General features: G+C 36.2%; 1 protein-coding gene across 1 annotated transcript in view; it reads left to right on the top strand.

Moving 5' to 3' along the window:
• Window positions 1-22,751, top strand: part of LOC117394535 (uncharacterized) — a 50,308-nt gene extending 27,557 nt beyond the window's left edge. The window contains exons 4-8 of the mRNA XM_059020879.1: window positions 102-330; window positions 2,210-2,383; window positions 12,388-12,467; window positions 20,311-20,460; window positions 21,795-22,751. Coding sequence (XP_058876862.1) covers window positions 102-330; window positions 2,210-2,383; window positions 12,388-12,467; window positions 20,311-20,460; window positions 21,795-22,067 — 906 coding nt within the window. The 3' untranslated portion in view covers window positions 22,068-22,751. The remainder of the gene's footprint in view (window positions 1-101; window positions 331-2,209; window positions 2,384-12,387; window positions 12,468-20,310; window positions 20,461-21,794) is intronic.
• The last annotated feature ends 215 nt before the right edge of the window (window positions 22,752-22,966 follow it).

Here is a 22,966-nt window from a genome sequence, read left to right as displayed (position 1 = left end):
AAAAACAAAAAAAAAACCACGACCACCAAGTCTTCATGGCCATCCATGCTTGACCTCATACATTCTGATTCTATTTTAAAACTGTTTTTTTTTTTTCCCAGGTAGTATACAGCGAATATTTAGGCCAATCCAAAGAAGAGTTTCTTAGAGAAAATGGACCTCACATGTCTTTAGCAGCTAAGGTGGTGTTGGTGTTGACAGAAGCAGAAGCTGGGTCTCCCATTGTATATCTTCAAGTTCTCTTCTGTGAATGGTTGGGGAAAGCAATGATGACAGCAGTCTTCAGGAACTCTTGGGACAGACTTCGTCCAAGCCTTAAAGTAATTCTTGGTAGGGGATACAGTCTACATTTATATATATATATATAAAAAAAGATTTATGACAAAAAAATGGGGGTGGACTAGGCGTTTGGGCATGGTTGTTATAGGAATACTGTACATGAACCAGCCTGGGAAAGTGTCATGTTAATTAGATGGGTTCCTGTGGCAATGTGCCCCGCCCCTGTGTGCATATTATGTGTTGTATGTTGCGTGCGTGTGTTAATGTTGGTGTATAGTCATTGGTACACGGGATATAAACGGGTCTGTGTTTCACGTGTATTTAAAAATGTAGATTTGTATTTAGGCACGAGGAGGGCACAAATCACTTCACGTGCTGGTTAAATGTAATATGTGAGCACGGGGTTGCACAGAATTAATTCACGTGCTGGGATTCAAGTGAATAATTAATTAGTAATTGAATCCCAGCACAACAGTATATATAGACACATTTTCATTCACTCAGGGTTGGGTGTTCGAGAGTGGAGAACGGGTGAGAGAGAAGGAGAAATAAGTTTAAATATCAATTGCTATTACGTGCTGGTAGGACCAGCACGATACTTGTTTATTTAAAACTCACCGTGTTTGTTTGTGTGTCTGTCCGTGCACTGTATAGTCCGTTTTGTTTGTCTCTTTATTTTGGCGTGAAGTGCCGTGTCCTGTGTTTTTGTGTTTAAAACCTTTTATTTTCTGTTCTGTTTATTAAATGCTGAGCGAAAGCATTCGCTCAGCTTCACCAAACCACACCTCTCTGTCTGTTTATTTCCTGCTTCTGGTCTGACGCCACCCACTCCGGCCGTCTTTGTGACAGTTCCCCTCCTAAATAGGTCCATGTTTATGTTCTGTTTATGTACTGGTTTGGCAGGTTTCTTACTGTGCTACAAATAAAATAAATAAAAAACACAGATGGTAGAGCATTCAGTTAAAGGGCCCAAAACCCTGGAATGATCTGCCTAGCTCTGTAAGGGAAGCACCAAGTGTCACTGCCTTTAAAACAAGATTAAACACACACTTTTATGTGTAGCGTTTTTCTGCTAAAATGATGTTCCTTTTATTCTCTGCTTTGTTTTCTGTTCTATGTGTTTCTTTTGTTTTTATTGCTTTTATTTCCATTCTTTTATTAATATTTGTTAATGTTTTTAGGTGCTTTGCAATAATTTTTATTGTGAAAGGAGCTATATTAAAAATAAAGATTATTATTACAGTAGAGGCCATGAACAGTAATTGGGTGGAATCCTGCCTGTCAGTGATGTTAGCTTTATACAGGGTAGTTTATAAATACAAGAAGAATGGCTAAGGAGCGGGCTCCATCACCTGCTGAATTTAGATAAAGCTTACACCATGCCCTAGCAATTTACCGTAAGGGAGATTAGGGACGTTCCTACCAAAGTTTACAGCTCTGCTATTTGAGCTTAATAAAACTTTATTAGGTTAATTCAGGCTGAACCCCTCGCCAGATACACTTGCTCAGAAAAAAAGCTATAAAATATTTATGTTTTAGATGTGGTTGCATTGAGGCTTTTTCTTTCATCCCAACAGTTGGTCCACGTGTTATATAGGTCACAAGTGACTAGAACATTATTGTTAATTTATTTCACAATGTACCTTATCTGTACACTCTTCAAATAAAGTAGACACACAGTGGAGACCACACAGATAGCTAGATGTTACAGGTAACTACTTGAGTACGTTTTACCATAGAAATATGGCTGAACTGTTAGTGTTAATTGCCAGATGTACTTAATACAAATTGTGAGATCTAACAATTTTTTTCAATACTATCCAATGAATTTGATCCAGTGGGTATATGCTATGTTATTAAAATGTATATGGACGATTCTTAGACATCTGGGAATAAGTGGGTAATATTTTCTTTTCTCTTTCAACACTAGGTGATAAGTCAGCTGTGGATTTTGAGAGACAGCTGTTTCAAGATGCACTGCCTATCCTGCAAGACCTACTTCGACCTCGCAGAATGATGCCTGGAGTTATATTAGAGCAAGCATACATTGACAGAATAGCAGAGGGAGTAAAGCCACTGCAAAACCTTGCTTCTTCATCTGCAGGTAAATATGAATTGACACATACATTATTTTATGTTATAATTCTTGTACTGATCTAGACACTTTAAGGATATACACTGTGACAATATTGTATTGTGTTCAGTGACGCTAATAAGCAGTCAATAAATAAAAATAATATATTGTACATTCCTCTAGATTTGTTTTCTATGGTTGCTGATTAATCATTTTATCAAAAAGGATATGACTACATTGTCAGAATTTTGAAAACTTGCATTTTACTGTACAATCCCAGATAGCACAATAACATTGGGCCAACATTGTGTGCTATCTGAGATGGGGTACGGGACAACTGTAAGAAATAAACACACAATTTATTTTAAATATTTGTTAATTTCACGAGAAAATATTTACAAAATCTAGGTTTGTGAAACAATAGCATTGATAGCCTTGCTTTGAATGTAATTTAGCAAGTTTCACGTGTGTTTAATTGGGTGAATTATATTACTGAACTGTTTTTATATTACAATTTTCTGGTGGCATATTCACACACCTACTCTTGACTTTTTTCAAAGATTCTTTAGCAATACTATAGTAGTTATCCACCTACCAAAACAAAGCCTCTCCCAACAACTGTGGAACAGTGAAAATCATCTTTACAAAAAATAATCTAACATGGAGGTTAGCTCTTTTATATTCATTGAAAAAATATTCACGAGTCACTTCTCTGAAGTCAGATCATGCCTGACTAAAATATTGATTAAACAAGTATGGGTTCAGAAAAGAACTTATACATGCTCTGGATTCCATATACATGCTCTGGATTCCATATTAAATTACCTTCTTTGCAGTTCTCAGCAGGTGTATTTATGTATGTGGTCTGTGTGTGTGGAGATTCTACATTATTTAAAAAATGTTTTGTAGCATAGTAAAAATGCTCTTATAAAATACATTTTGACCATTTGATTAAAAGCATGACAGGAAATTATGTAAACGGAAAGAAAAGAAAAATATCTTGCAGTGTAACATATACAAAATATGCACAATATTGTTATTTTGTAAATAATATATACAAAAAGCAGATTACATTAATAGAAACATTACTTTAGTTATTCTAGTCATTTGTGCTGTCTCAGCTAATCCAAAGAAGAATATTAAGTAGTTAAAGTCAATAAAGTGGCTTTGCATGAGCAAAACACAGAACATTCGCAGAAAACAAAACCTCCATTCAGATAACAACCTTTAGGATTTAACAAAGTATTGTTTCACTTTGAGCAAATCTGATTTATTTCATGTCTATTTTTTTATTTGATAATTGTATTTATTAACTTCGATCATCTACACTAAGTAATAATATTGCATCTATTAAATGAATAGATAACCATATGTAATCAATTCAATATTCCAGATCATCTACAAAAGCATTACAGGTAATAGTTCTGTTTAAAGATATTTAATTAAAGGAATCTCAAAATAAATGCAGAACTACTTGGTAACCCAATTATCCTAAGAAATATAGGACATGATGATAATCTGACATTTTTTTTAGTCCACTCTGTCCTAAATATAGTATGAAAAATTGCCTGAAGCTTGATTTTGTTAAAAAGACAAATGACACGAATCTCTGAGGGGTATGTATTTTTGTATTTTTCTGTAGGGAAAAGATGAGCTCCCGCTATAAAAAAAAGTACCTTACCTCCATGAGTATCTGCCCAGATGTAGTGTAGAGGCTTGTTTATATATATATATATATATATATATATATATATATATATATATATATATATAATCGTATGGTACATGTGTAAAATCGGTAAATCGATAGATTAACCAGCTCACCGGTCAATGTATAAAATTACTGGTATATGTGTAGATTAACCAGCTCAGCGGTTAATGTATAAAATAACTAAGGAAATGGTAGTTAATGCTAGAACATTTGAGGTGAATTTGGAAATAAAGTAACGTCAGGGAGCTTAATGACACCAGTGTGTTAAGTTATGCTAAGAAATAAATAATAATAATAGTAATAGTCGTACATACCGATCAGTCATCTCCTGATCACTCGTTTTATCACCAAACTCCTCAATAATGCGATCCAAGTCATTATTTTATTACTATAACATCTCAAAAAAGCTCTGCAAATGTCTGTTATAGTCTCTGCACCTATTCAGTAACAGGCAGCTTGTTTCCTTATGGCCGCCCCTATCTGATCCCAGGAGCAGGTATGACTATTCATGAAATACGGCTTTTTTATTTATTTATTTATTTATTTTTATCGGCTTGTCTCGGCTCCTGTCGCTCCCACTCGGCCACTGAATGGTTTTCTCGGCTTTTTCCTGAGAAAAAATGACTAAACCTGTTTTTTGCATTTTTTTGATGATGTCGGACAGGGTCCGACAATGGACCGGATAGGAATAATTGCAATGTCGGACCAGGTCCGACAATGGACCGCAAAGGGTTAATGACACCAGTGTGTTAAGTTATGGCCAACCCCCCCCCCCCCGATGAAAGCACAGACAAAAGCATGGTCCTCATTCCGCGGAGGCTGGATAGCCGTCGACCAATTTTAGGCTGCCACAGTACACTGACCCTGGTCATGTACAACTGCAGATCTCTTTCAGGTGAAGAAAGACTACAAGAGTTGGAAGAAGAACTTGAAAAGACTAAGGACTACTAGAACTCAAGAGTGGACTCTGTAGTGCCTCGTCTACCGAGGCACTACAGAAGGACGAACAAGAGGCGTTGGATTCATTATCCACAAGAGAATCAAGAATAACATAGTAGAGATTGACAGCGCATCAGAGAGGTCAGCAAGACTGATAGTGAATGTTTCAAAGAAGTATGAACTTCAGGTCATCTAAGTATATGCACCAACAACAAGCTATTTGGATAAAGAAGTCAAAGATTTTTATGAAGAAGTACAAGAATGGGAAGAGCCACTATAAGTTCTTCATCAACGCCAAAATAGGAGCCCAGCAAGAAAACGAGAATTTGGTCTGCAAATTTGTACATGGCAAAAGGAACGAGAGGGGCGACACACTAGTCAAATTTGTTGAGAACAAGAACTTATTCATCATGAACACCTTCTTTCAGACGAAACCCATCAGGAAACGGACATGGAGAGGACCCAACGGAGTGAAGAATAAAATTGACAACATACTCACCAACAAGAAGCACACCGTACAAGATGTCTCAGTACTAAACAATTTTAACACAGGAAGTGACCAAAGACTTGTAAGATGCAAAATACACCTAAACGCAGCACTGGAGAGAGCGAAACTCGTGATGACGAAATCCAACACAATCAACGTAGACATGCTCCAGAAGCAAAGCCTGGTGTTTCAACTGGAACTGAAGAATAGATTCAGCGCTCTTCAAGATCTGCAGAAAGAGAGGTAGAGGTAAACAATATCTATGAGTAAATGATGCAGGTAATTGCAAAAACAGCAAAAAACATTGAGTACAAAGAGACAAAAGATCTCATGAAGAAAAGAAGGGAAATGAAACAAACAGCTGCTCTGAAGACAGTAAGACAGTAAGAAAGCACAGGTTGGTAGAGAAAACTACTGAAAACAACTGAAGCATGAAGAAAGCTAAACCAAAACTAATCATCAGAAAAAAACAGATTTCAAACAAGAGAACTGGACTGTAAAAGAACTGAAAAGAGCAAAGTAGCAGATGACGAAGACGAGACGGTAAAAACGCAACCCGAGGAAGAAGTTCCAGACGTTCTACCGGAAGAAGTGAAACATGCTATCAAACATGAAGACAGGAAAGGCACCCGGAGAAGACGGCATAACGATTGACATTGTGAAAGAAGGAGGTGAAGAAATGACAAAAATACTGTCGAATATTTTTGCAGATTGTATTAAGTAAAAAAAAGTGCCAAACGAACGGAACAATGCATCGGTGACACCTTTACATAAAAAAAGGAGATAAAGAAGACCTCAAGAACTGCAGACCTAGCTTACATCCTATAATCTACAAAATGTTTACCAAGGCACTCGCAAAACAGACTTCAAGATAAATTTGACTCAGCACAATCAAATAAGCAAGCAGGATTCAGGAGTGGATTTAGCACAATGGATCATCTTCAAGTTGTACGGCAAGTGATTCAAACCAGCAATGAGTACAAACCACCACTCAATAAAAAAAAGGTCAGGTTTGTACTGACCACAGATTCGTTTTTTAATCAGACAGTTCCACTACAATACATTGTTATTTACTCTGCATTTGTGATTTCATTTACACTTGCAGTATCCGTGGCACTGTCCTGTGTGTGAACAGCGTCACTGATTCCGGCATTTCTGAATCCACATACCATAACATTCGTTTCCATAGAGACATCAGCAACAACCTTCATGAGCCACTTGGTTCAAATTACTTCTGTTTTTATATATGCATTGCACTAAGCTGCACTAATCTACTTTGAGCAAGAGATGGGGGAAAGAGAAAAAACATTAACTTGAAACTCTCAAACAATTTTAAACAGCAAGAAAACGAGAATTTGGTTTATAGACATATACACAGACACAACAAAATGTAAATATGCAACTTAAACCGTATAAATAAAAAACAGACATTTGAACATAAATGGATTTTCTATACAATTGCAATAGCACAACATGTTATCAAAGAAAGTGTTTGCACAGTCCACGTGCCGTGCCATTTCCACACACAGCTTTTGCATATTGGGCACAACTATCAAGAGTGTTTTACCTGGCATTGTTGTCAATTGCGGTTGGCACTGAAGTCTTTCTGACAAAGTTCTTTGGCTAGCTGCAATATACACTTTCTTGCCCGTACATTCCTTGTAAATAATAAAGAGTTGATGGCTGCTAGATCCAATACATTGTATGGCTCTGTGTCCAGTTATTCCCACATGGAGCGCTGGCAATCTGTTTACCCATTTAGCAATTCGCTGGTACTGTCTTTACTTTCACTGCTCCTACACAAACCTATTCATAATTCAGTTTTCTTTTTTGTCTCCAGACTCACGTTCAGATAAATTCTGTAGTAATTCTAAGCACTGATCAGCAGTCATACGTTTGGCGACTTATTTTCACAGCTCAGACAAGAAGCCATGTAAACTAAAGGCTGAAGACTGTGCCGATCTATTTATTGAACTGTGATTAGTTCTGACATATTTAGTAACTTGAGTGAATCTAAAATTAGATCACAGGAGATACCCTACCTGCTTACATGACTGACACTCGGTAGACACCTGATTGAAGTGCAATAAGGCTGATTGAAGTACAACAGACATCAGTTTACAAATGCCATCCCAGCAGATCTGCCAGCGATCTTTTGAAATGGCTGATAAATACAAATAATAAAACTGAATACAGTACTGTATAAGCAAAATACATTTGTTTTCATGTAGCAGTCAATTTGGTAGTTCTAAGTATGAGGGACTTATATCTCCCTTATTTTTGCAACCCCGCGTCTCAAACTTAGTCAGGATAATTAAGACATATATTTAGGAAAAGTTATAAATGCACAGCCCCATATCTGCCAGACACGCATAGTAAATTAAATTAAAAAAACACAAACGGTCAAATTGACTGCCTTGGCAGTTCTAGTGTTGTTTGGCAGGGATATGCCTTCGGAACTCTATTTACTATATAGATTTACCTTCCAAAAAAGTGGTTGACAGATTGGTTAGGTTAAGGGGGGCTAAGACGGTGCCGTAAAATCCTAGGATAAAGAATCCAGTTGCTTATTCACCAGTCACTTAAGCTGCAAGCGGTTATGTCATTTTTCTAGCTACCACATGCAGTATATTCACAATTTACCATTGAGACACTGGGAACCAACAAGTACAAGAAGCTTGATAATATGCAAACTCAAGTTGTGCAACAAAATTGCTATGCCTATTTGGGACGCATTACATTTAAATATCAGGCGCAATTCATATTTAGTTTAATGTGTAAAACACCTGTTACATAGTACTGATCAATATCTTAAAAAAGACTAGAAAAGTGTTACTAGAGTAGAAAAAGTGTAACTTTCCTTTGTAACTCTCAGACATGTCACATGCACAGACTGATTTATGCACTGACAATGATTTACTCCCACAGATGACTGCATTAATTATAGAATCAAATTAGTCTTGAAGTTTGTGTGAACAATATCAGACAAGATGCTAGTGGTTAGCAGGTTTGTGGTTGACCTCGATTTACTTGCTTATGAATTTCTTAGAATGTACAGGACAGATTATTGTTGTCTTGATTTTAAGGGTAGTTTCCTGCTAGATGTAGACTTTGAACAATTGGCTTGGGTATTTGCTCAGTGAAAACACATCAGCAGCTGTAAGTTCTAAGGCTGTAAAATTATGCATCTTGAAATGTAAAAAAAAAAAATCCTTAGAACATCACTCAGGTATTGTTCCACTGGGTGCAGTAGACCTCTCTCTCATATGTCATTCTGACATGTGAACAAGTGTGAGCTGCTAAACAGGCAGACCTTTAACATCAAGAAAGAGAAGGTGTTGTAGAAATCAAATGCCAACATAGGCACTAAAAACGTGCTGGGTGCAGTCCAGACCTTTCGACATGCAGTCAAGTTAGCAACTATATTTCAAGGTTTTCAAAAAAGGCGTTACTGTAAAATAATAATTCTATGATATAACAGAAAATCTACAACAAACAGACATACTCTATTTGTGGAAGTCACTACTGTCATAAGTGTTACACAGCATAAACACAGTATTATAGACTGCTGAGGATCTTTCAGCCAATCAGATCACATGTTCTGCCTGCTGTATTCTACGACACATCAAAGAGACAATTCATGACATCATCTATATTATTTTCAGTTTTTACTGTGCTGTATTCTCTATATCTGCATGGTTGACGTCACCTGCTTTAAAAATATATAACTGAGGCACCTCTAGCAATTTCAAAGTCCATTCAAAACGATGATATCATGTATCTTAGCCAGTTAACGGTATTGCTCTATTCTTCAACCTTTCCTGTCTTTTCAATGAAAATGACAGTGGACTAAATTAAGGTTGGTAATGATTTGAAAAAATATAGCTAGATTTTTAAGCTGTATAATAATTGTAAAGTTTTGACAGGCATTCAACCATGAAAGTTTATTTTCTTGTTTCCTGGTAAAAGGATCCTATAAACTGTGTAAGGTAATTTAATCCCATTGTGATTCATGTTATGTTGAAGTTCTGTTTTAATAAATATGAGTACGTAATAGGATAAACTCGATCATAAACATTTGATTGTCTTGGCAAGTGTGATGAGGTACACACCGTCCCTGTGCGTATTTTATGTTTTGTGTTATGTGTTATTATTGTTTAAAGTGAGTGTTTGTGGGGAACGGGTGTTTTAGGTCGGCAGGGAAGGCAGTTCATGTGCAGACTGTGCCTGGGCCCGATTTGAATGATTAACAAGTAATCGAGCCCAGGCACAGCTGCATTAAAGAGGTGGAAATCTCTTACTCTAGGTTGTTAGGTGGAAAGGAGGTACATGATAGAGACAGTAAGATTTATGAACAAATGACAATTGCATCGCGTGCTGGGTCAAAACCAGCACGATACTTGTTCGTTGTTCACTTATTGTCTGTTTTGTTTTGGCCATCGTGCCTTTTGGTTTGTGTTTTGCTTCGTCTAAATATTTGACGTGTAATAAACTTCCTCATCTGCTGTCAGTCACTACACTATCTTATTCTTAGAAGTCTGACAGTCATGTTCGAGTAATGTTAACTTAAAAATGGTATCCTTCAACTTCATCTACACTTTTACAGCCAGTGCAGAAACTGTCTGGTTTCTGCCGTCATATGGGAATACTTAGACTCACCTGTGCAGCTTGTCTGATAAAACTTTGCACAGTGGAAATTTCCCCAAAGACATTGCCTTGAATTCAAGACATGTGGGACTAAATGAAAATGATGTCTCTGCTAGTTCTTCTATGGAACTGACCTGGATTCAGTGAACCTGAAAAAGAATTATAAGTAATAAAAGGAATCATGTCCCTTAGACCGGTATTTTACCAATGTTATTAAAATGTGCAGGTATTTGCCTTTTAATTTTCATTCAGACAACTGATTTGTTTCCATGTATAAGTGAGATTGTGATTATTATTAAACCAGCAGCTCCCTATTGAGCAAATTAATGAAATATCACTTTCTATATTTCTGTTTTCTCCCAGATCTTTGTTACATCAGTACTGTACAATTTTGTCACGTGATGTCAGCCCTACTGTTTCTTTGATGTACCCCCTGATCCCTGCTTAATATTCTAAACATCAATTTTTTCTGCTCCAGGTTTATTTAGCAATACCAAATGATAATGAAAAACCTGTGTGCTTCATGGTACTTTACTATTCATAATATGCATGTTTGCTTTCTTGTGGTAAATTCATAGAATGCTGTAACTCAGTTGTACTGTATGTCCAAGGATAAAAAACGGTATTGATCAATGAAAGTGAAGCTGAATTTGATCATCTTGCTAAATAATAATATTTGCTTCTTGATTTATAAAAGGTGAGGCTGTTGCTGAATGTGTTTTAGCAATTTAATATGTATCACCTGTTGACTATGGGACATATATATATATTTTTTATTATTATTTTTTTTAATATTATTAAAGTAAATTAAAACTGTTTTGACTGGTTTCACACACTCCGGTTTGCACTAAACTTGTGAAACCATTTACAGTATGTACACTGTACTGTATGTTACAAAAGTAGATCACACCATTCTGAAGGATATTTTAAGGACTGCAAACTGGCTCAATGTGTGTTATCTTTAACTATTTAAGAATTTTGTCTGTTTATATTTATGAATTACTCCATATCAGAAAAAATTGATTAAATACTTTGGGGTCTGGCAAGTATCATTACATACTGCATGAGGACTCTTGCTTTAGTTATCTTCAGTCAACACAGCCTGGTTATCTGGCTATGGGATGCTGATAATTCCTTCGGTGGTCATCTACTCAGGAGCCCTTGTACATCTCCTTATTTAAATTAGCTGGTAAATACTGTTGCTGTAAACAGCAGAAAACAAAAAGCTGCATCACTTTGCTTAGACTGCTGGACAACTGACATTCCAAACAAGGATGCATAAAAGCCATAAACCAGCATCCTTTTAAGAAAGAATTTGAAAATAAAAATAATAATAATGTGCTTATTTTCTCTGCCATGGTGTCCTGATTACATTATATTATAATGTGCATTTGTGGTGTTTTAGAAATTTATATAACGTTAAAATGTACCCAATACTAAAATGCTAAGGATGAGAGATAACAGTACAGTTTACAATAGAACCACACAAAGTTACTGGTTTAATAAAATACCATCCAACAGAAGGGCTAAAACAAAAACGTTTATTATTATTATTATTATTATTATTATTATTATTATTATTATTATTATTATTATTATTATTATTATTATTATTAACCTGATAAGGTGGTACTGAGGTGCTGAAAGAGCCAAGTCACAGTATAAGCACTACAGTACATACAAACTATATTAATAAACGGGTATCTGCAATGACTATAGTAATGGAGTGTTATTATATCAAAATACCATTATGGCACAAATGGTTTGTTAATTGTTTATACAGTCAGCACTCACATATCCGACCCTACAAAATTTTGACTTCAGTGACAGTTAAAAGAGTGTGACACATATCTGATTATTTAAAAAAATAATACATTACAGTAGCTGGTCTCGTTCGCTTTGTTGCTGCATTTTCATCAGGTGAAACTGGAGGAAGCACTGTGTAACTGCACAACAAAGACAGACTGTGAGAAAAAAAACATGAGCTGTGACGGATAATCAAATAAATTGTAACATTGAAGAGATGGGCTTTGTATCAGAAAACTGGTGACAAAAATCGCGTGTGCTGGGTAAGCGCATTAACTTATTAAATATATGTAATGGGAATTTATGTTATTCTTAATACAAGGACGGTAAGACACGACTGACATGTATCTGAGTGTCGTATATTCTTGTGCTGATTGTATACAGCAATACAAAACTATCTGGTACAATACATTATGAATAAGTTACTACATTTATTATCCACAGATGTAGTTTACTGGCCAATTGACAATGAAGAAATTCAGCCCAAGATATTCATCAGTTACCAGTGGGATGTTCAGACAAAGGTATGTGCTTGTAATATATTGTGTATTTGTGTTACTTTTATGGTTGGCATTTTGAATTTGTTTTAAAAAATAGCTAGTTATTCAACTCAAAAAATGTATTTAAATGATGGTACAATGAAAAGTATTATACATTTAATTGAAATATGGTTGTAACTGAACTTTAGTATACATTGCAACTTGAAATAGTCATCCCATTCTGATCACAGGCATTCAAAAAAATGTTTAGTGTGGCCAATTATTTTACCCCTGATTTTTCTCACCAATTTGGAATGTCCAATTATTTTTCTCCCCTCACCACAATGATTCCCCACACACAGCTCAGGAAAACTGAAGGTTCAGTGGGCGTCCTCCATTCCCACGACCAAGTCAGCGTCCTCCTTTACACCCAGGAACTCGAGCGTGGATGTCAGTGAGCTACCGGCCTCTGTAGGACAAAGGCCAGCCCTACAGGTGTCGGCCTGAGCTCAATAGTCGCCTGACCAGTAGGGTCTGCTGTAGCGCAATGAGGAGAAACAGGCCCAGCAGGTTTTGTCTCCCTAACCCACAGGAGCTCCAGAGCCAATGCAAGACTCCCTTCGGAATCCCCAGCGAAGACCTGTGACTTTGCACGACCAGGACACGGACCTGCGCTCCCCTGACTGTATGACTCACGGCTGTGCTTTTACCAGGTCAGCCTCTCGGAGCCCCCGATTGCAGGCATTTTTAAAACACAAAAGCAAAGCGTTCTCAAAGTCAGGGTATTGGGCAAATTGGAAAAGCCGACGCCTTGCATCCATAGTTTTGCTGTTCACAGGCCTGTAATATTGTGATCGAGGGAATGTTGAAATCGGCAGCAGCTTCTTTTTTTCTGGTATGATGGTGCATTATCCACTGCTTTCAACACCTCCACTTTTGTCTGGGCTGTCAGTTAGTTTTGTGTCAGATGCCCAAGCCGGCTCCGCTTATCCCATTGAAAGAATAGGTATGGATTTAGTCAGTCCACTGGAAAAATCTAAAGTGGATTACGTATATCCTAGTGATTCTTGACTCTGCCACTAGATATCCAGAAGCAATTCCGCTACGAAACACCAGTAGCAAAAGTATAGCCCAAGCACTAGTACAAGTGTTTGCAAGAGTGGGTTTGCCGAAGGAAATAATTACTGACCAGGGGACTCCATTCATGTCTAATGTAATGAAAGAATTTTGTAGTTTGTGCCGCATAAAAAATATAAACACTTCAGTTGACCACCCCCAGATGGACGGGCTTGTGGAACACTTTAACAAAACTCAAAAGCATGTTAAAAAAGGTAATACACCAGGGTGTGTAAGATTGAGATAGCTTTCTCCCATAGTTATGTTCACTATAAGAGAGGCTCCACAGGCTTCAACAGGCTTTTCACCATTTAAGCTATTATATGGGAGACAGCCGAGTGGTATTCTTGATATAATACACAAAATATGGGAGGAGAAGCCTACTTTGATAAAGTTAGCCGTATTGTTAACGATAATTTAATGGTCTCGAAACCTGATGGTTTGCATGGACTTCCAACTAGTAAACGAAATAGCCACATTTAATGCCTATCCAATGCCTTGTGTGGATGAGCCCAGATGGAGGCTGTGTGGTCCAGTGGTTAAAGAAAATAGCTTATAACCAGGAGGTCCCTGGTTCAAATCCCACCTCAGCCACTGACTCATTATGTGACCCTGAGCAAGTCACTTAACCTCCTTGTGCTCCGTCTTTCGGGTGAGACGTAGTTGTAAGTGACTCTGCAGCTGATGCATAGTTCACACACCCGAGTCTCTGTGAGTCGCATTGGATAAAGGCGTCTGCTAAATAAACTAATAATAATAATGAGCCCAGATGGGTTGTTTCAATATACTGTTTTGAAATACAACACAGGAAGGGAAAGGAGCACTGCAAAGCTGATTTTTTGTCAAGATTCCCACAACCAACCGAAAGTTTATATGCCCGACCGCACAGGATCGTGCAGAGGGGGAGGATATGTGATGGAGTGTACACTCCAGAACAGAATCTGACGGGGGTTAGGAATGTATCAGGGCAGATTAAGTGTATAAATGGTTGTATTGTTGAAGTTAATGGGGTGATTAGCACACCTGGAAGTGCTTGTGTGGGGCTTTTAAAATAATCTAACTGGGGCAGAGGGAGAGATTACCAGGGAGGTAGAGAGAGCGAGAGAAGCGATTCATTAAAGGTAAACAAGAAGCTGAAGACATTGTATGGTGACCTGCAATACCTGTGTTGGTCAGTTAATTTTTAATAAATGAGTTGTAAGATAAATTAGTTGAAACAGATTCAATACTAACGACATGCCACCCTGCCAATGACATTTAAAAAACAATTTGGGCAAGAGCAGTAAAACACATTATTAATTAACCAACCAGACACAAGGTATTTTGCTTTATTACACCAGCTTAGATTCACTCGTGTACCATGGAAACCACATTTTCACAAAATTTCAGTAGTAATCTTTGCTTCAGGGTAAATGGGAATAGCCTGTCCCAGGTTAGACAGGGATGTTACAATGTTTAGTTAGTACCCAAAGAAGGGTTAGGTTTTGTTTTGTTTGTTTGGTTAAACTGTTTTGGTTATTTTCAATAAAAATACTCCACAGAGAGCTCCCAAGTGGCGCATCTGGTAAAGGCAATGGAGCCTGGAGGTCGCCGGTTCGAGTCCAGGCTATTCTATTGCTGACCGTAGACGGGAGCTCCCAGGGGGAGGCACACAATTGGCTGAGTGCCTCCCGGGGGGAGGGGGAGGGGGACGCTTAGATTGGCTAGGGTGTCCTCACCGCGCACCAGCGACCCCTTTAATCTGGCCGGGCGCCTGCAGGCTTGCATATATATATATATATATATATATATATATATATATATATATATATATATATATATATACACATATATATACAGTATATATATATATATATATATATATATATATATATATATATATATATATATATATATATATTAGCTCAAAGAGCCAGCTGCCATATACACACACACACACACATATATATATATATATATATATATATATATATATATATATATATATATACATACACACATACGTACACACTTATACTTAGAGGGATTTAATCCCTAGTATATAGACCCTTAGAATGTTTGTAACCGCATCACAAAAAAATAATCAAACAATATCACTCCAGTTTTATTTGTAACAAAATGTAAATTTCAACCTTTTTAATAACATGTCAGTTGACAAATGGGTAAGTCAAAACATTACATTACCCTGCCATTACTGGCTCAGACTTGACAAAAATAAAGTACTTTAAATACAAACACTTCATAAGGTCTGATGTATAAAGTGTGGTTTGACATACAAATACACGCAAAACCTGGTCACAACTCTGTCTAGTGCAAGAGACTTTCAATCACCATCTTCAGCAAGTAGCACCATTTCCAAAATCATACTCCTTCTACTGTCCAATTACAAGGCAACTGTCCCAGAAGCATCTTTAATAACTGCTAAATATCTGGAAATATTCAAATCAATTACCATGAAAAAGGCTAATAATAATAATAATAATAATAATAATAATAGATAATAAACACTTGCCCAATCCAGTTTATTCAAATAAAAGTATACAGGTTTAAAAACTCTGTTTTGTACACTAATGTTATAGAGAAGGTAATAGGCAATGTTGTCATAATGGAGGAATATATTTTGTAGAATGTTCATTTTAAAGTGCTTTTGTGGAAAGATACATAACAAATGCAGTTAAAATAAATGAAAATGATAATGAATTGTGCTGTAACAGTAAAGTATAAATGCAATAAGACCCTTTACATTGGACATTACTTTGTCTCAGGCCCCATTACCCAAATGCCCTCTGTGTCAGGTCTTATACAGTATGTTTCTGTGTGAATCTGTAGCAGGAAAGCAAAAAATGGTATAATCACCACAATGAAGCAGAATCAATCGTTCTCTAAGAGAGAGCTTACTGCATTGCAATGTCCTATCGCTTCAATTAAGTGAATGCCACTTGAAGTAATAAATCTAGCTCAACTAAGCCTATTCTGTAAACCAAATGAGATGCATAATATTTAATATACACGCTATATGTAGCTCCTTTAAGTATATTTGATTTTAAAGAACCCCTTTGAACAAGTCTACTGTGATGTATTGTTCATTTTGAAGGTGGTTTCTACTGCAGCCTCCCTTTGTAAATTATTGGCTGTCACAAAAGGTTACAGCAGTGTTTTTCCCCAGAGGAATATACATTAGATCTCAAGTGTATTTACCTACATTTCTGAGTAACTAAATGTGTGGGTTTTACCATGTAACATTCATAGTTTGATGATTTTGCATCTAGGCAGTTCTTTCTTGAATTGGTCTTTGAAGCAAAATTGGCACTAATGTTTATATATTATACACTGTAGAGAAACATAGGTTAAAAAAAATACATTTAGCATTAACATAGGTTAAAAAAAATACATTTTCAAAATTTTTCTTACTCAGTTGTGTGATGAAAAACAATCCTCTTTGTTAAACAGTTGAATGTAGCATGTATGTGTTAGAAAATAATATAACAATTCACTGCAATATCATTTCTATACAACACACAAATGTGCTTTATAGGGTTACAGTCCGTTTTGTCCCCTTGCGAATGACAGCTTTCAGTTTGCTGATACATTGAATGTTATGTACCACTATAAGCATAAACACATCAAACATATTTAACACAGATACATGCAGATATGTTATAGTATTGGGCACTCTGGCACCAGATTGCAGTAGGTTAGGTTTTATAGCATTTATTAATCATGTATGTTGGGGTGTCACCCAGCACCAGACACTGCCAAAGGGTTAAGAGAGTTGGAAAGTGTTAAAATAAAAATGATAATCGTAAATAATAAATTAAGAAACTTTGCAAGGTTTTTACTGATTAACCCTTTGTGAGTGGCAAGGGGTACAAATGCACCCCAGCATGTTTAAAATGAACATTTCTCATAACTCAGTGAAGATCACGGGATACCCTTACATATGGTTAAGTGTGAATGTAGGTAAAATACTTTTTACATGACACTATACAGCTGTGACCAAGTGTTTTGCATCACCAACAATTTTAGGATTGAGACATAATTAAAATATATATATATATATATATGAACATAATATATATATTTTATTTAACATCTTGTAATTAAAGAAACTACAAAATTATATCGCAAAAGTCTACTGAAAGCCATAATAGTAGTACAGTATTTCATGTTAGATTTCGAAATGTCACATTTTTCAATTTTTGTCATTTGTTCGTAAAGTATATGGAAAACTACATAGCGGCATGTAATTCAATAGGTTAACGTAACATAATTCAGCAGGTATCATTCAACTTTATGATGCAAAATTAGTTAACTCTATAGGGTGATGCAAAACATTTGGCCACGGCTGTACATACAGTTCATTACTTAATTATAAGTGATGTTCCCATTAATCCTGTGAGTATAGCAAATATACATTGAAATGTGTTAAGACTGTCAATTTATACACAAAGGGCAAGCTGTAGATATTTCATAGAATTTCTGCAGGTTTTCAAATGCTTTCTTTACCTACACCTTTCTTTTGTAGCAGCATGACTAATTATTTCTTTATACCTGTTGCGGGGCTCATTTTAGGTTGCACGCCTACATAAAAAGAACGCCTGCGAGAATAAATGACTATAGGTTGCCTTGTAACACATAAAACCATATAAAAGATTCACAGGAATACACAGGCTGCATTCATGGAGGAGAGAGTGCAAGGATGGGGTTAATGTTGTCTCACAGCCTGGTCTCAAAGGCAAAACTAACGGTGGAAGGGAGGCAGAAAGCAATTCAAATGATGTACTGTATCTTATTTGAAAAAGGCAATTTACTGTACCATAACCTACTACAAAACAAATGAGAAACACAAAAATCGAGACTTTTTGCGAACAGCAAATGTATGTATTTTGTTATCTTCTTAAATTGACACATAGATATTCTTTAATCAATTTGATTTTGTTTGCTTGTTTTTGCTATCGCTGTCTCACGCAACATTAAAAGCTCAGCGCTTAACAGGGATATTTTAAGCAATAACACATGACAGCATGTGCAGTCGTTGTGCAATATAGCACGCTTCTGGTGTGGTGAGAAACAAGGCGAAGCCAAGTGCCTTTTACACACCAGAGAAATGGTATATTATGATGACTACACACCCTGGAGCATGTTACTGTGCTTATAAAAAATCTTAATTATTATTTCTTAAAATACTCATATGCTTTGTTGTTAAGGTCCAATGCTCAATCCCAGTTTTAGATACTGCTAATCGATTGAGTTCGGTACCAAAGCCCGGAGCTTCAATTCAAAGACTAACCAGAATTCATTTTTTAGATTTTGAAGAAAAGGCAAGAAAATTGATTTTTTAGTACTGGCAACAGGAGATAGATGGACTGATTAGCAGGTCTGTGCTGAGCAACAAGTACAAACGAATATTCATAACAAGTATCGCCATTTTTCTGAGTACAAATAATACAAAAGTAATTTTGTTATTACTTGTTATTCGGAGAAAAAAAATGGTAGGATTCAATAAGGCAGAGATGAATGTCAATCTTCATAATGTCTATGCGCACACGTCTTTCAAACTGTTTTCATTTATCAAAGGCAGTAAATACGACTTTTTTTAAAAAGGCCTGTGGGGGGACTGTGTGGGTTATAGTATTACTATTTATTCTCTCTTTCTAGACAACGGGTAAAAAGGTTACGCTACTCCATGCTTTCAATGCATTTTGTTAAAAGCAAAGCAATAGTATATCTTGTCCATCCTGTAAAGACAGTGCTTCAATCTTAACAAAGTTTCTTGTTAAAAATATAGTTTTTTGTTGGAAAATGTTTCTAATATACTGTGAATGTGTGGCTTGCAGTGCTCAGGTGTACAGGTGATGCAGGTGCTCCAAACAATGAAAAACAAAGTTCACAGTTCAAGCTCTTTTATTACTTTCCTGTTCTGGTTGGCTGACTGGGTTAAATAATAAAACTGGCTCTACCCAGCTATAGGTATTGCCAGCGCCAAAACCAAGGGGTTGCAGTCCCAAAATAATAAAACAAAATACAGACACACAACACAGACACGTCTCAATGTGTACAGGTGCAGTGCAGTCCGGGTTATCACTGGCGTAAAGCTGCAGTTCCCAGAATCGTATTTAGCCGTCTGGCGAAGATAAACACACAGTTAGTACACAAACAAGACTTCACTCACGTTGTAACAGTCCCCAATTCATGACTGAAACTTCGCTCACCATTACTAGGGCGAGGACTCCTGGTACCGTGACGCACCCCCCCTTCCTGAATGGTCGGCTTCTGACTGCCCCTGGAATAAACTGCCCAACCATTCAGTAGGAGGCACACTGTCCCTGTTGTACAGTGTTCTCACAGGTCGAGAGGGAGATTGTTGATTCGGATTCATGCGCTCTCTGTCACATGTACATACAACATCTATTTTCTATGTCTCATAAACACTTTACCCTGCTATTTTTGCACACAAGGAACCTTCTGTTTTACTATACATAAATTGGTATACTGTTGATTTTTAAAGATAAGCAGTAGTATATCGTCCTGTAAGCCATTTATTTTAACAAAGGAAGATATATTGAGTTTTTTTTTTCTTCATATTTAATACATGTAAAAGCATTAATTGCATTTACTCTCAACAAGACAAGGAGATGTGGGGTTTTACCAGTGTCAACTAAAAATAAAAGTCCAATGTGGTGAAACCTTTTTTTTTTTTTAGTTTTGGAACTGACAAGCTGTTAACAAAAGAAGGAACCAGGTTAACCTTTTACTGTAATTCATTTTTTAGGTGCAGGAGATAAGAACGTTTTTGGAGCTCAATAGCTTGTGGTGCTGGGACGATTTATGTATTAGGGGACACTCAAGTATGAGCACCCGAAGTGTAGCAGCAGATCCAACCACAGAAACACTTCAGAACAAAATTCATAGGCACATGAAGGTAATACAAATATACAGAAATTATGTTTTTAAGATTACATTTCCATGTAATGGTGAATGCTTATGTAAATCAATAAATCAATATAATCTCTGTAATTTTCTATTTTTTCAAATTTAGTTTTATAAGATGTAATTGGGTATACAAAGGAAATCATGCAGTAACTCTTTGTATTCTGCTGGTTGGTTTTATATATTTCACAGAAGAATCAAGTTAAAAAACGGGTTTGAAAAAAAAAACAACAAAAAAAAGGACTGGGCAATTTTAATTAATTGCACCTATCCAGAGAGAGTGGAACACAGTATATCAATTTAAACTCATTTTATTGGTCTCCCTGTCCTTTTAATGTGGCTGTACACCATTTACAAGTCAGATGTTTGAAATGATATCCATTCTCTGGCTTTCATCCCATCCAGAATATTACCCAATGGATCTTTAAACACTTGATTTAATATATATCCCGATCTAAAGCATGGTTGAGCCTTTTAGAGTTCTATGTCATACAGTACCTGTAATTACCATTATAGACCTGACCAGAAACACTGTTAAAAAATGTTAACCATTTTAATGTTAAGCAAAGGCAATTTTTCATTGAGGAATAGTTGCAGTAGTATGTATGATACTTTCAGAAAGGAAACACCCACCAGTAGAATGAAAATGAACAATTTATGAAATTCACAGAAAAGCATGCCTGTAAATGATTAAATTGTAATTTGATTTTGCCCCATTGCATTGTCCATTGGAGTACGTTAGCCTCCCCTATGCTGGCAGGAAATATGATGAATAAAGTATATTAATTAAATGAATAGCTAATGCCAGTGGGCAGGACAAATGGCACTTGAGGCCACCTTCCCCCCTGACACACTGCAAGGTGGAGGCAGGGGAGGAGGGGGACCAGACAAAGAAACAACAAGGGGCTGTGGATAAAGGGGTTATATATATAATCGGGTTTGATAGTTAAGTATTTGATGAATGGGTGGATTCAGCTTTCAGAAATACAACGAAGTTTCCAAAGAAAGAAACTACACAGAACAATAATTCACTGCAACTAAGATATTTCTTACTAGGGAGTTGTTGGCAGTTTAGAGAGGAACTAATCTTGCCGGCCCAAAATCATTTATGAATCTGTTGCAAATTATGTGTTTATGCATCTTCCTATTCATATAATCACTAATGATCAGTACAATAGATAAAGTGATCAAACTACTGTAAAGCTGATATAGTTTGTTTTTTTATTTTATATTAAAAAAATAACAAAAGATAAACTAATTTTAAACTTGACTGTTAATAACAACTGCATAAAATGAAACTGTTTAACAAAACATTGTTTTTTGCAGGCAGCCGCAGTGGTATTAAGCTGCTTCACACCCAAGTATATCCATTCTGACAACTGCAATAAGGACCTCCAACTGGCAATGTCGCTAAACAAGCCTCTAGTTCCTGTTTTGCTGCATTTCATGCCTTGGCCCCCTGAAGGTACCACATCCAGCATCCGCAGGTTTCTCTGCCAATTTGCTACCATTGACCTCAGCAATGATAAACTCTTTAAACGGAATCTCCATCTGCTCTTGAACAGAATTAAAAAATCATTAAAAATTAAAGAGCTCTGATGGATCTACACCTATTCTCACAATGCTTTGCTCTGTCTAGTTTTACTTATTAACACTTAATCTGACATTACAAGGATGATAAATTGCTCTGGCATTCATGTAATTTATAGACATTGCACTGATTTGGGCCTCAATTTATCACTGATGGCATCAAACATATTCTTCACTTGGAGGCTACCTGTAATGTAGTTGCTGTCTTTTTATTGTATTATTACACTGTTTTGTGTTTAAAGTATTGGTCCCACTTTATTATTTTTATTTTTATTAACAAATATGTTTCATTGTTTCTTAGAGTTTGGTTAAAATATTTATAAACATTTAAATTCCTTTATAGAACAGGTAACTGCATTTCACTGATATGAGTTGGAGTTGAGAATTAAGAAAAGCGTGCGTTTGAGCTGAAAAGTCCTCGTAAAGGTTTACCATAGCAAATTTGCATGCTCATTTTGCAGTTTTCTCATGGCTGTACTATACATGCAGTATACAATAATTGTCCATGGTTGTGTTTTATTATACTATGGCAAACTTTTATGATTACTAACCATTAACAAGTAGGCAACCTAGTTACATCCTTTATTTAACAAAAATGACCAGTAAAAAAAAAAAAAGTGATTCCAAATTATGTACCAAAAGGAAAAAAATAACCAAATTCTACTGCCCGATAGTTTGGGAATTCATGTATACTCCATCACCTTATATATATATATATATATATATATATATATATATATATATATATATATATATATATATATATATAGTCTTTTCATTTAAAGTAGGAGGCTAGAAATTCAAGTAGAAGGCAGGGGGGTATGGGGGTCCTCCCCCCAGCGTGAGTCCAGGTGGCAACGCCCCCCGCCAAAATTGAATTTCAGGGTTTTGCAGGGGTCTAAATCCTG

The sequence above is a fragment of the Acipenser ruthenus genome, chromosome 3 (assembly GCF_902713425.1).
Source record: "Acipenser ruthenus chromosome 3, fAciRut3.2 maternal haplotype, whole genome shotgun sequence".
Classification (NCBI taxonomy): domain Eukaryota; kingdom Metazoa; phylum Chordata; class Actinopteri; order Acipenseriformes; family Acipenseridae; genus Acipenser; species Acipenser ruthenus.
The sequence above is the reverse complement of the archived record's forward strand: the minus strand, read 5'-3'. Positions and strand labels throughout refer to the sequence as shown.